The sequence below is a fragment of the Aquarana catesbeiana genome, linkage group LG09 (genome assembly GCF_042186555.1).
Source record: "Aquarana catesbeiana isolate 2022-GZ linkage group LG09, ASM4218655v1, whole genome shotgun sequence".
NCBI classification, from domain to species: Eukaryota; Metazoa; Chordata; class Amphibia; order Anura; family Ranidae; genus Aquarana; species Aquarana catesbeiana.
The window spans coordinates 227572866-227588361 of record NC_133332.1 but is presented as its reverse complement, the minus strand read 5'-3'; the positions used below and the strand labels follow the sequence as shown (position 1 = coordinate 227588361).

Here is a 15496-nt window from a genome sequence, read left to right as displayed (position 1 = left end):
AAATGCTCTATCTGGTTCCTACTCCATCCAAGAGGTAGATCTTTCTTTTGAACAACGTTAACATTTAAAAATGTTTGGAGCATACTTTTTCTCACTCTGATGTATATTCCATTCAGGTCCCATGTTCTAACCAGTGGGAGAATAGGGTCCCAACACCCCCAATAAGGACTGGCATCTGTGGATCCTGTTATGTGAAACGGTCCAGGACCTACTGGGGAGTAATGGTGGTGAATCCCTCTAGTGTGATGTGTTTTTATTAGCTGTATGCCATGTAATCCATTGGGTTCTTTTGTACCTTTACAGTTTCCTTGAAGAGAATATCTCGAAATGCATTGGATATATGAAAAACTTGTACCCGAGTTGTGTTGTGACCACTAAATGTTTTCCTTTTAATTCTTTTAATTTTTATGTGCCTTTTAATGTTTCTTATGATGTGTGATAAATAAAATTTGTCTTTTATACGGCTTGTTAGTTGGGAAATGCTTAAAAGTCCCAATCCATATAGTTTATTTGCTGTGTATTACAAGTTAGGGATGTTGGCATTCAGTGGTGTGGGTGCAAACACTCAATGATTTTTGTATATGCTGTGTATTTTAAGCACATATTTTGAGCTATTATTGCAGTGTTTCTTTTGTTATTTTCACATTAAGCTAGGTGAACAATCTCTACCTTTCTATAAAACCAACCACATAGACTTGGTTTAACATCCTGAACAGATAAAAAGCAAACATGGCTGTCCCCGTTTGCAAATTTAATTACAAATTATACAAACAGGTTTTTTTTGTTTGTTTTTTTTTAAACTTTAACAAACTTTGATAACTTTATTCAATTCAAGTTGATTTCTTCAAATATCCAAAAAATCATTTAAAGTTTATACATTGCCTTTAAAACAAACCTCAAAAAAACTGCAGAAAACCCATTGTCATACTGATTACACCAGAATATAATCTGTGCACATTTTAAATGTACTTCTCTGATATTTATAACACACCCGCACAGAACTTTAATAGAGGACAATAAAGTTGCTGAAAGGTAGCAAAGTATACCCGAAACATAGGGAATTTTTTTGGGGACACATCTTTAAAACCTGCAATTGTCAGGGGAAAAACAGCGAGGATTTTGATCTAGAAACATGTAACATCAACAACTGTAAGATAAGTTTACTGCATGGCTGCGATAATGTGATATGGCAGGCATGCTTCAGTTTTGCAGGGATTGGGGGTCTGCGAAGCAGTTTGTGCCTGATTTTACATGATTGAACTGGTAACATTAACCCATGGTGCCTTAACCCTGTAAGTGACCAGACTCATTTCCCAGCTGCCTGTATGATCTTTTCCTGTTTTGAAACTTCTGACTAATAGGGTTGGCGTCTGGGGCTGGGCTCTTGGCCAATCATAGCATAGGAGAGAGGGGGCGTGAGGAGCTATAAATTCCAAACGTGGCATGCAGAGATCCAGCACAGAGCTACAGAAGCACTGACAATCCTGACAATCCTGAGATCAGGTAAGTGGCTGGAGAGCTCCTTCTGCAATCATTCTCTCTGCTGCTGGTACCCTGCCATCCTGACAGCACCAATAACTTTCTGCGTCCTGCTAGGCTGAAGGACGTGAGAACCGCTTTATATCTTCACTTAGCATCTATTATCCCCTTCCTTCAAAGAACCCCTTGGTTCATTTTTCTCTGACTCTGAGCAGCATTACTGCGCATCTGCCATATCACGACACCATTTAACTGCTTGTATGAGCTCTCCCATTGAAGTCCATCACAGCAATATGCAACCCCTCATCTGACAAAGACCAGCACATCACTTAGCCCCTACATTATTGGAGCTCAACACAGCATCACCTAACCCTTGTCCTATTGTAGCCAAGCACAGCATCACCTAACCCTTGTCCTATTGTAGCCAAGCACAGCATCATTTAACCCTTGTCTTCCTGAGTGCAGCACAGCATCACTTAACCCTTGTCTTACTGAGTGCAGCACAGCATCACTTAACCCTTGTCTTACTGAGTGCAGCACAGCATCACTTAACCCTTGTCTTACTGAGTGCAGCACAGCATCATTTAACCCTTGTCTTACTGAGTGCAGCACAGCATCATTTAACCCTTGTCTTACTGAGTGCAGGACAGCATCACTTAACCCGTCTTACTGAGTGCAGCACAGCATCATTTAACCCTTGTCATACTGAGTGCAGTACAGCATCACTTAACCCCTGTCCCCTTGTGTGCTACAACCATAGGTGCCTTATTTAACCCTTTTATTTCCACAGCCCAGCACAGCATCAATTAACTCACATTTATATAGCTGTTGTCCTGCCCACACTCTGTATGGGTTTCTTATAAATCTCTGACCCGTTTGCATCATAGAGCTATTAGATATATATTTTATATAAACTACTTACTGTCAAGAACTGTTTCAGACTGTGGGATACAATCCCTAATGTGTACTTTTCATGCCTTCTCTTTTCTGCAGCTCAAAGAAGCAAGCAGTTTGCACAATGTTTCCCCTCGTGGTACTGTTGGTTTTGGGATGCCTTAGCCAGGAAGCCTGGTCCTGTTCATGTGGCATCAGACACCCCCAGTCTGTGTACTGTGACTCTGCTATCGGTAAGAGCACTGAGAATTTCAGATAAATAATAGTATAATACTGTGCATCTATTTACTATTACATGTACTACAAACTTTGCTGCTGAGACTGGAACCTGATAGGTTATTAAGTGTACGAGAGACAAGAAATTGCAGACATATGGGCATGTGACAAACCAAGTTCTGGGTGACAAGAGGGACCAGAGAAAGAAAACTTTGGGCGTAAACTTGCCTACAAACATCAGTGGGTGCACGCAGACATGCAGACACATCCACTGAAAGACGTTTTTTAGTGAAAGATTTTTTTTTAGAAACATTCAGGCACAGATTGCCCAGAGTGTATGTTTATGCCTGAGCCGCTGGGCTTATTTTAGAGGAAAATAGCTGTAATCGGAAAACGGATTCTTCCCCTGAAACTGGCTGGCCAGGTCTGCAAAAGTTGCAAAGCGTCCAAAGATCATTTCCTGATCTGAATGTAGCCAGCTGGATCCGGTGATTATCATCATGTCTACAGCAGTAATTACAAGCTAGAGGTCTGACGAAACAGCAAGGACCTAACAGAAAATTCCTAGGTATGACAGATGGTAAGGAGTTAGATGACAATAATCATGGACACCTAAAATGTAAAGTTACCAGCAGGTGCTGGATGATCCAACAATCTGACCTTTCTACAAACATTCATGTTCAGATTAGCAGAATATACTTATATATTAATGTTAATAGAAGCGGCAAATGGAGTAACATTAGACACCCTTGTTGCTGGATTATTTGGGATAAAAAAAAAAAAACAAGAGTGATCAGCTAAAATAATCCAATCCAGCCAACTGATTCTTCAGGAAAGGCTATGGGACCTAGGAAGGTCAATGATTAGCAAATATATAGCTTTCTATAGGAGGAAGATCATTTATTGTCTTTGGACACCTTAAGACATCAGAGGGAGAAGGACCTAATAGTCGGGGGCCAGAGAGATAAAGCAATAGTAAAATGATAATAGAAAAAAAACACATGGGTCCATCAAGCTGTCTTTCATCTAATGTAAGAGAGAGTGAGAAAGAAAGACAGAGACAGAGACAGAGAGAGAGAGAGAGAGAGAGAGAGAGAGAGAGAGAGAGAGAGAGAGAGAGAGAGGGGGGGGGAGGAGGAGGCCCCCGGCTGCAAACAGAATTGCCATTCAGAATTCAGCAAGATAGTGAGACCATATCACAGGGAACTGCTAAAGCTCCTCCTGGAAAAATGTAAAGAATTTCCAAATAACTGTTTATATTTGCCACCTAATCCAGATGTCTGCTGGTCTGCTGGTATACGTACAACCAACATGGTAGAAATTCATGTCTGGGCACAAATACCTTTAGCATGTATAACAAAGAAAATAGAAATATGTACAATACAGGAATATGTAGACACAAGTTTGATTCACTAAAACTGGAGAGTGCAAAATCTGGTGCCGCTCTGCATAGAAACCAATCAGCTTCCATGTTTATTTGTCAAAGCTTAATAGAATGAGCTAAAGTTAGAAGCTGATTGGATACTATGCACAGCGGCACCAGATTTTGCATTCTCCAATTTTAGTATATAAACCCCAAGGTGGGAGGTTTACTAAAATTGGTGCACACAGAATGTGGTGCAGCTGTGCTTAGTGAACAATCAGGTTCTAACTTAAAGTGGTTCTAAAGGCAGAAAGTTTTTTTTTACCTTAATGCATTCTATGCTTTAGGATAAAAAAACCTTCTGTGTGCGGCAGCCCCCCTAAGCCCCCCTCGATCCAGCAATGTTACATGAGAGCCTTGGCTGTCCAGGACTCTCCCTCCTGATTGGCTGAGACACAGCAGTGGGCGCCATTGGCTCCTTCTGCTGCCAAAGTCAGTGAGCCAATGAGGAGAGAGAGGGGGCAGGGCCGAACCGCGGCTCCATGTCTAAATGGACACACAGGGCGGCGGCTTGGCTCGGGTACCCCCATAGCAAGCTGCTAGCTGTGGGGGCACTTGGCAGGAGGGAGGGGCCCAGGAGCACCAGCGAGGGTCCCGAGAAGGGGAGGATCTGGGCTGCTCTGTGCAAAACCACTGTACGGGGCAGGTAAGTATAACATGTTTGTTATTTTTAAATTTTAATTAAAACTTAGACTATCACTTTAAGCTTGTTCAATTAAGCTTTGGCAACAAAACCTTGAAGCTGATTGGTTACTCTGCACAGCTGCACCAGATTCTGTGTGCACCAGTTATAGTAAATCTCCCCCAAGAAGTCACCTTTCACTGTTCTGACTTCAGTAAACCAGAAGCTGGTTGGCTGCTCTGCCTTGCCACTGCCAAAAATGTTTGTCACTTTGTTGGTGACTACTATGTTTTTTTCTAATGAACGAGCACAAGGAAGGTGTGTTGGTAAAGTTTACCTTGTGCCCATTAGAGAGATTTCCCTCATTTCCTGTTGCTGACAAGCCTGTGTGTCAGGGTTTCACAGAGACAGGAAATGAGAGGAAATCTCCCCAATGAAGAAGCAAACTGCTTCAACAACAAAAAAATTGAAAGATGTTCAAATTCTCCCCAACTATAATAAACTTGAATATAACTAAAGCCAAAATGTGTGTATGGAAATAGTTAAAACCCGTCAGTTTTTTTCCCTTTAATGTCTGTAGGGATGGGAGGGGGGGGGGGGGATTTTCCTGCACTTACTGTTCCAGACACCAAAAGGAAGTGAGGGGAATCTTATTAAAGTGAGAGGTAATTCTTTTTTAGATTTTAGAGGTACACCTTGAATCAGCAAGGGCAGGGACTCCAAACAAATATAGAAACATATACGCCTAGTTATACATTTGCATAATACTGTCGCTCGGGTTTTATAGGGTGGGTGTTTTTTTAGTAAGTTTACAGCTCATAGTTATTATTGCAGGAGGAGAGCTCATGTCAAAACATGTGCAGGAAGTCCAATTATAGCTATAACCATGCTGTCATTCACTTTACAAGACACACCAAGCTTTTATTTAAATTCACTGACAAATGTTAAGGTGTCAGAAAGCCATCAAAGCTACGAATATTTGGAAGGGAAGTAAAGAGTATTTCTTAAAGAATATTTATTTGTTGTATTGTTTTGGGGTTATTGGTTTATTTATTACAGGTACTTATATAGCGCTGTCAATTTACGCAATGCTTTACACATATATATATATATATATATATATATATATATATATATATATATATATATATATATATATATATATATATATATTACATTCACATCAGTCCCCTCAAGGAGCTTACAATCTAAGGTCCCTAACTCACATACACATACTGGGGCCAATTTAGATGGGAGCCAATTAACCTACCATCATGTCTTTGGAGTGTGGGAGGAAACTGGAGTACCCGGAGGAAACCCACGCAGGCACAAGACTTACAATTTGTAAATGCTAGCTGTATAATATTTATAAAGTGTTACTAAACCCACAATAGTAATATCAGTCTGTATATGCAGTAAAGCATGCTTGCTATACTCACTGTGGAACCTAAGGGGTAAATCCTTTGCATTGTGTAAAAAGGCTGTTTGATCCTGACTTCTCTGATCCTCCCCTTCTTTCACTGTCCCCAATCTATCTGCTGATAGAACAGAACCTTGGGGGCAAGCTGCACATGCTCAGTTTGGTGTGTATTGCTAGAAAGTTGTTTTTTTTTTTTTTCTTGGCAGAGTGCATGTGATCAGCACAGGGCCAATCAGTACTGTCCAGACAGAGGGTCAGGGGTCCTACAGCCTCATAGAACAATCAGGGGAGAATGAAAACTCCTCCTATAAGCTTTAACCAGACACCGATAGAAATCATAAGATTGCTCTATCTATGAAATACTCTGAACAGTCATCTGAGTATAATTTTGGTGTAGTCTAGCATTTTTGGTGTTCCTTCTCCTATTTCTCCTTCCCCATTTTGAGTTTAAGTGGTCATATAACTATAGATTAGTTGATGACCCTCGCAGGCCTACAGTTTGAACCTATTAGGGATGGGCCTGTCCAGGACTTCAAGTACTGAATAATCCTATACCAAATTTCCACTATATTTTATTTTTATATTGTTGAATACTGTATTTGGCAACTTATATTTGTATTGTTAAAGATCAGTGTAAAATGTAGCTCTAAACAACAACAACAACAACTTTTCGTGGTGGACTCCATATATGTTTACCATAAGATTGTTTCACCTTTGGGACTTTCTCATCTGTGTTTCCACTCATTATATACATGTTCTGTTTTATATTCATTATATTTGAGATTGATTTTTATCACAAAGTTTTTATTATTTACACACAATAATTGATATATTGTTCAATGTTTATTGTTTTATATTTTTAGCACTACATTTTTCACTGATCTTTTGCATTGAATGTTTGTCACATTCTTATGTAGCAGCTGTTCATTTTTCTTCACTAATTGAGTTAGCGCAGTAATAGTAATATCCACATATTTGTATTGTTACTCATTATACATAAATAAAAATGTAATGTTTAAAAAAAAATGGATTGCTCTATCTGATGATGAGAAAGGGTAGTTAGCAGTTTATATTTACTAAAATAATTGCATTTCCATGTTCTGTGTACTTTGGGAGACCAGATATAGTGATTGCAGTGTCCTGGGTTTAGGAACACTTTACATATTAGGATTTGTAAAGTAAAAACACTGCTGAGAGCTTTGTATCGGACACATCCTCATTAAATCGTTCTGCCTGAAACATATTTAAACCCAAAAATAAACATGTAATATATTGCAGCTTATCAGCCCTTAGATGTGGTGGCTGCATTGGTTTTCTTTTTTTCTAAGAACATTTTCTGCAAGTACAGAAAAATACTTGTCAATCTTGCCAGAACTGCAGTGTTCTGACATCTTCCTGTGCACTGAATTGAGAGCCCAAACAATGTTATTAGTTTTCCCAACTATCTTCTGTGAACGAACCCCTTTAGAAATGAGGATATGGGGAGATGTTTGTAGCCCATATCAGATGGGAAGCCTAGGGTTAGAACTCTGCTTCTCCATAGACACAGTACAGTAAGTGTTGTCACCCTAGGAGAGGGGAAGTGGTACTGGCAGAGTCACCAGGTGAAAATAAGAAACATAAAAAGAGCCAGAAAAAAGAAACAAATAAAGTTGCCACACCCGAAGACTTGTAACATACAATATATTACATTCTTGCTTTTCAGCAAAATTACACATTCCCTTTAAATAGTGAGTTGATCTTCGACATTAAATCATATATTTAAAAAGGTTTTACGAATTGTACACAAAATATTTTATTACGATTGCCAGAACTGATTATAACATTTCTCTCTACAGTGATCCGGGCAAAGTTTGTTGGGCAGAAAATCTGTGAGAATAACCACAGAGTGCATTATCAGATTAAGACCACAAAGGTAAGAGTATATGATTTCCAAGCATATTCCTGTTTACCGTTATTATTGAAAGTGAAAGAATAGAAAAATCCCACATTTTGGGTTTGTCCCCAGACAAGTGATAGAGGGGAAATCTTCCAATAGAGACACTAGTTCTGGTGATCCCCAAGGAATTTCCTTGATTTGCAGGGATTTCCTCTTACTTCCTGTTGTGGCTATGGGATAGGAAGTGAAGGAAAATCTTCCCAATGGGCACAGATGGGAAAAAAATAAACTAACTCTCCCTTACACTTTCCAAAACTTAATAAAAAAGTTTTGTCTATAGTTCTACTTTAAGTGAGAGGAAATCCAACATTTTACAAACCTGAAGTGGAGGAAGTGGTTTCCAATAGGAACACCAGTTCCAGAGACAATTGTGAAAGGTGGGATTTACCCTCATTTACTTCCAAAATAAGTAAAAGAAAATCTCCCTAAATGAGGTGAAATTATGCAGACGTCAATCATGACCAGGAACCTTAAAAAAAACATTTTTTAAAATTTCCTTATTTATTTATTTTATTTATTTCAGGTACTTATATAGCGCCATTGAATTTTTGCTTAGCTCAATCTCATTCATCTTGCAAAAAAAAAAAAACATACTCTAGTAAATGAACTGTAACCTAGGAAAATCAGATCTGTACTTTAAGCTGCAACGTGACTTGTGCAACACTGAAAACAACATATATTTCTCTATTAGGTTTTCAAGGCCCCTGAAGGATATGAGGACATCCAGGACCTGTACACTCCTGTCTCTGAGAGTATGTGTGGTTATCAGCACACTTCAACTAACAAGAGCGAAGAATTTATCCTTGCTGGTCAGTATAATTCTATATTGCCTTAACCCACACACATGCAAAGGACAGAGGGACAAAATTCAGTACCGAAGCTTTCACACCCACACTCTAAGCCATACTTCCATCAGTTCAGATACACGTAGCCAATAAAGCTCAATCTTAGGAAAAACAAATACTGCAATAAATCACTTAAAGTGATTGTAAAAGATCACCTTGTAAAACAACCCATTCAGTTTAAAATATAAATAAAAGGCAGAACATTTGTGTATAGATATATATATAAAAAAAATTATATATATATATATATATATATATATATATATATATATATATATATATATATCTTTTCCCTTTTTTTATAAGTGATCACATTCCCTCTGTTCTCAGCTTCATAAAATATGGGGGAGGGGGGAACCACATCACACTGAGCTCTTCCCAGTGAATAACGAACTGTGCAGTGGGGGGTGTCAAAACACATCTGTTCATTGGAGGAGAGCAGGCCGAGTTCCCAGCATACCTAGAGAACTGACCATGATGTTCTCTCCTGCTTAGTGTGGCCAGTTTTTAATAGGAAAGCAGAGGGACTGCCAGGAACACCAGGGATTTCACACAAAGGAAGCAATATAAACAGGATATTTTCTCATACAAGTACATCAGGCACATATCAGGAATATGAAACTCTGGGGTAACAAACGCTTCAAGATCTATCTATGGCTGCAAAGCATGCAGGAAATCCAGGGAGTTGCAGCAGACAGGTAGCAATCACATTGTGAAAGGAGATTTTTCAGCTAGTATTAGACTGTCAAAAATAAATATTGTTGGTATTGCTAGTACAATGCTAATGTAATAAAATGAAAGTGCATGTTGTGATCATAGAAAACCTTTAAGGGGGATTATAATGGTTCTAGACCAATGTATCAAAGTTTAAATCAATGTATTTTTAAATCCTAACCCCAGGATAATATTTTTATTTTCTATTTTTTTGCTTTAGAAAGAGTGTGTGTGTGTGTGTATGTGTTGGAGGATCTTTTTTCCAAACTATCTGACCCAGTATGGGTCAGTAATGTGTGGTGCTGTTGTTACCCAGACAGAAGGGTATGGACAGAAATTAAAACACTGTCAGAAATTCTAACCCCTTCCTCATTAAGTTAAGAGCATATTTTAGTTTCTGTCTGTTCGCCTCAAAAAAGGCACAGGTGCCAATTAAAACCTGACAGAGGCTTTAACCTCTCTCCACTCAATCCGTGATAAAAATAGATTTGGTTGGAAGTGGGCTTTAAAATATAACAGCCTGTGCTTCTAAAATAAAAAAAATTATAACATTCAAGCCAAAAAATTAAAAAATAATTATGAACATTTCCTGTGGGTAACATCACTTTTTTTTAAAGGAAAAGTACAGCCAAAGCTCCTTTGTCCCTACTTCTCCTGTGGGTCACAGAAGTGTACTTAGTTCTGCACTCCTGTGACCTGAATTTAGCCAACAGTGGGCTAAAATCTGCTGTCAGCTGACATCGCTCAGCCAATCCAGGCTCTGGAGAGATCCCGAGTTTAATGCTGGGATCCACCCATATGCCTGGACTGGCAGCTGGCTCAGCCTTTGAGCTCACCGCTGAGAGCCTGAGCCAGCCGTTCTCGCCACCTCCACAGTCCAGTACTCCAGTGAGTGGCTCTCTGCTCGCTGTTGACCGAGAACTGAGTGATCAGAGGTAGTTGATTGCTCACTTGAAAATATGAAATAAAATGGATTTACAGTAAAGAACACTTTACTGTATGATTGATCACTTGAAAATATGAAATAAAATGGATTTACAGTAAAGAACACTAAGAACACATCTGACACTTAAATAAGACATCTATTTAAATTTGAATCTTAAACCTGAGGATGAGATAGGAAGTCCAAAAAACTAATCTCACTGCCCCTTCTGGAAGGATTTACACAACTACTGGGAGTTAGGGACATCCCTCTTCCTTTAACCTAAATGATAGAGAAGCAGCACTCTAATAATATGGCCCTCGTCTATCAAAATGTCGGCAACAAGAACCATCAGCAACTAGAGTCTTTCATTTTTTATTAAAGGTTTTGTATCCAAATTAGGGCAACATAGACTGTACTTATTCCAGATAAACAAGGCCTGCTGTATATTTCATCTGCTGCTCTCCACCTCTGTTTTATTTCATAAAGTGCCCCTCAGTAATAGTTCTTACTCTCCGTTTACAGGACATATTGTGGACAAAGATGTGCTCATTAACTCTTGCAGCTTCATAGCACCATGGGCTTCCATGACTTACTGCCAGAAGAGGGGATTTACGCACGCATATGCCAAGAACTGCGACTGCAAGGTAAGATCATGATCGGTGCTGATACATAACAATTTTTACAGTTTTCAAAACCATCCAAACTAGCAAAATCACAGAAAAAAAGTGCTTTGTTTTGGCACGCAAGGTGCAATTGGGTGCTATTAAAGCAGCAGTAAACTCTACTTTTGAACTTAATAAGGCTTACCTGTAGGTACAGTGAATATCTCCTAAACTTGCAGTGTTTAGGAGATATTCACACGGGATGCAACCGGTGACGTCACCAGTGCATGCGCTCTGATGGGATGGCGTACCCATGTCCTCCAATCAGAGCTCTGGATGTGACTCCAGTGTGCCTGTGCGGGAGTGACATCATTCAAGGGACCGGAACCTGTGAACCCAGAAGGAAGACCAGCTAAAGATGGAAACCCTATCAGCAGTGACAGTGCACCACTGGAGGGCTTCATTTTAAGCTAAGTATGCCATAATGTGCTAGTATGCATTGCATACTAGCACGTTATGGTTTAAAAAGGTGGTTCTCAACCTCAATCCTCAAGTGACCCCAACGGCCCGTGTTTTGAGAACTTCCCTTAGATACAATAGCTCTTATCTATACCATGTCATTGATATTGATGTAAACGAATGTGAAAATGACAACCTGAAAACATGGCCCGTTGGGGGTACTTGAGGACTGAGGTTGAGAACCACTGGTTTAAACCACCCGGGGCTCAATTTTTTTTTTTTTTTTTAATCTGAAAGTTTACTACCGCTTTAAGAATTTTTGTGTGTTGAATTTTATGTGCATTCCCACAACACAGAAGTGTGAGCCTAGCCTAAGACAGGTTCAGAATCTTGGACTTTACTTATAAAAGAGTGTTGTGAATATTATCTAGATATCACAGTGCTAATACCTTGATATACACAATGATGTATTATATCCCAACTGACCTAGTGAAGCAACATTACCAAGAAGTCGTGTCCACACTCAAGTGTTCATCTTTTACCAGCATAAATTAGCCGACAGCCTATTTTACAGAACATTCTTGATTATACTGTCTCCCTTTAATTTGTAAAGCACTGTGCAACTGTTGGTGCTATATAAATCCTGTATAATAATAACAGTTCAGTCATCAACAGTCAGATTCTTCATTAGGCAGTTGCTATAGTTTTTCCCAGAGAGGCCAACACATGGGGATTTCTCCAGGTAGTCGTTTTTGAAGAGCAAACAAGCTTTTCATGACATTTATTGGTAGTTTCCTGTGAATGAATGAACTACAACTACCATCTACCATTGCGGCAGATGGCTTGTAGCTCTCAATAAACTTCAAGGGCGCTGGTGAGCGCTCTCATAATTCATTGATTTTTCCTGCAGTTCTGTAACTGTCTGTCCGTACAGGAGGTACAAGCAGACAGCTGACACAGAGTCTGCAGGATCCTGGCATTGCACCCGCCATCTGCTGATTGTGGATGCAAGTCTTTGCAGGCCGCAGGATAAAAAATAATAAATGCACATTTTCTGACCTGCAAAAAGATGTGCATTATTTTTTGTTTATTTATTTTTTTACAAACGTGAACTTAAGTTACCACTAATACGTTTGACCAGTGTCTACCCTGTTATGCTCTTCCCACAATCCCCTGCTCAATGGAAATCAGACTGACAGTGGAAGGTTCTGCACCATCAGACATTAAGCTGCCTGTACGGTGTTGTCAGTCTAACATGTTTTCAGGCGCTTGTGTAATCATTTTCATTTACAGTCCAATGAGTACAGCTTTGACACAGGAAATTTTAATTCTTTTGATCGCAATTCCTTATTCCACAAACTGTACATAATCCACTCTTTTACAAGATAAATTACTTCTGTTTAATATTTATTTCCATAGTTCTGTTGTCCTCTCTGCTTCGGATTCCAATTAAATGTACCCAGAAAACAGTTTTGTTTTATATCTGAGGACATTTTTATTATTATACAGGATTTATATAGCGCCAACCGTTTGTGCAGCTTTAGGGCAGGACGGTTACAATACAATTAAATACAGGAGGAATCAGAGGGCCCTGCTCATTAGAGCATGGAAATAAACACATATTGTAGAGAAATAAAATACATGGTCAAAAATATAGAACTAAGCTATAGAAAATGTAGTAAGATCTGTTAAGTTGTTTGTTCACTTCATTTAATAAAGTGGAAATTCTCTTGAAATCTATTAAAACGTTTATGTCTCAATACATCAGCTGAAGAACAGTGAGGAAGTCAATGTCACGCTCAGAATTGTTTGTTGGTCTGTGATTTCAACATAGTTATGTCAAGAGTAGGCATGCAATGATTGCGTACATCTTTCACAATTGTTTCCCCAAAAATCTTCTAAAAATACTAAATATTAATATCTTCAATTGCAGATCAAGCAGTGCTCCCTTCCGCCATGTGAGATCGATGATGACCGCCAGTGTCTTTGGACAGACCACCTGACCAGACAGAAGCGCGCCTACACCGGACACCAGGCTGCCAATTTGGCTTGCGTCAACAACGGCAATGGCCTGTGCATTTGGGACTCACTTAAGTCCCGCGTCTACTCTCTATCTACCAAATCTGCTACCAAGTAAGGTCTGGTATGACCTCAGCACACACTTTGCCACTCCAGATCCTCGCTAAGGCACTGTCACCGGACCTGAGGTCTCCGCAGCTCACTGGACACACTAATCAGCAAGGGGCGCCTCTGGAGGAATAGAAGGATAAATTAAAATCAAACTATTTTGTGTCTTCTGCTAAGAGTGAGCTTTGTTCACAAACTAAATTTTATATGTACTGTTAGATCCAGGGGCAGATGTTTTTCTAGATGTGCTATAAATGCTTTTTATATGTATTTGGTTTTTTTTGTTTGAATAAATATTTTTAGATTCGTTTTTGTATATAAAAGCGTTTTTCTTTTTTTGTGGATAGGAGATTGATATCGTTTCTGTACAACTGCGGTTATATTTTCAGATGGATGTTAGCACATTTAAAGGGAATCTGTTAGGATTCAAAATATAAAAGATGTCAATGCTTAATTGTTTTAAAAGAACCTGGCTCCAGGGTTGTCACTCTTTTCTTCATGTTGAGCACCCAGCTCCACTCACCAGCCCTTTTATTAGGATAGGATATTACTCTTCATGTAAAAATTGAACTTTTGTTTGTATTTTACAAGGAAAGCAATGGTAGGAGGGGGACTATATGGTGATGTAGCGCAGCCCGGAGAATCTTGCTAGCTAAAATATTGTTTTTATATGGGCCCATCCTAGAGTGTGGACCAATCATCACCTTTATATACTGTCACCAGGGGACTTGTTAGTGAAGTAAGAAAAATGGAAACAAAAAATAAATGAAATACAGTAAACTAATGAAAAAAATAAACAGCCCCCATACACACTTGTAACGTGGTTAACGAGCGTTTTGAAAGATAAGCAAATTTTTTTTTTTTAAATTCTGACTCGGTTTGCGAGTGTTGTCTTGCAAAACGAGCAGAATTCAAGCTAATGGGCGCTGCAGTACCGCTCCGGGGACACTCGGAACGGTTTGGTGCCATTCGGAAATACTCGGAACCATTCGGAAATACTCGGAAACACTCAGAAATACTCCTTTCCCGAGTGTTTCCGAGCCTTTCTGAGTTCAGCCGAGCTGTCCCCGAGTATTTCCGAGGCTCTCCGGTGCCCCCCCACATCTGGCCACATGCGGTATTGCATGTAATAGAAGTCAATGCAGAACAAATTATCTTCGTTTCCATTGACTTCTATGGGGAAACTCGCTTTGATATGCGAGTGCTTTGGATTGCAAGCATTCTCCTGGAACGGATTATGCTCATAATCCAAGGTTCTGCTGTAATTAGGATGCAAGGATATGCAACAGACCCTATTGCACTATGCATATTTGGTATCCTGCATATGTTAGAGCAGTGATTTTCAACAGGACTGCCTACCAACCAATGATGTTGTCAGTTGCTAGAGACATGTCCGCGGGCCCACACAGCTTTCTGTTTTACCAGCAACAGTACAGATAGCAGCAGAAAGCGGGAGAGATCTGGGAAGAGGTGCCGGCTGTGCTCTCTCTCTCTCCTGTCTGTACACAGAAGTTAACACAGGATCACTCTCAGATCCCAATGTACAGGGTTTGATTACCATTCCCATCTCCTCCCCACACTGCCCCTGTCCAGGCAGCAGAAATTCTGGGTGGGAGGAGGTAATTAAACCTTGTACAGTTGGATCTTATAGCAATCCTGTGTGAACTCCTGCATACAGACTGCAGGGAGTGGAGTTGGGGGGGGGGTTGTGCTACGAGGGAGGAGAGGGAGGAGATTTGGGAGTGGGGAAGGGGGGTGTTGTGCTAGAAGGGGGGATTGGGGGGGATTTGGAGGGAGAAGATTTACAATAAGATTTACAACCTACAGATAG

The 15496-nt window shown here is 39.7% G+C and overlaps 2 protein-coding genes across 5 annotated transcripts in view; one reads left to right on the top strand and one right to left on the bottom strand.

The window, feature by feature from the left end:
- The window catches only part of SYN1 (synapsin I), a 277136-nt gene that overhangs the window by 125333 nt on the left and 136307 nt on the right, over positions 1 to 15496 (bottom strand). The window lies entirely within an intron of this gene.
- TIMP1 (TIMP metallopeptidase inhibitor 1) lies at positions 1347 to 13988 on the top strand. The gene is made up of 6 exons (XM_073599892.1): positions 1347 to 1503; positions 2473 to 2606; positions 7893 to 7969; positions 8685 to 8802; positions 11000 to 11121; positions 13472 to 13988. The coding sequence occupies exons 2-6, from the start codon at positions 2498 to 2500 to the stop codon at positions 13673 to 13675; spliced, it is 630 nt and encodes a 209-aa protein (XP_073455993.1). The 5' UTR covers positions 1347 to 1503; positions 2473 to 2497; the 3' UTR covers positions 13676 to 13988.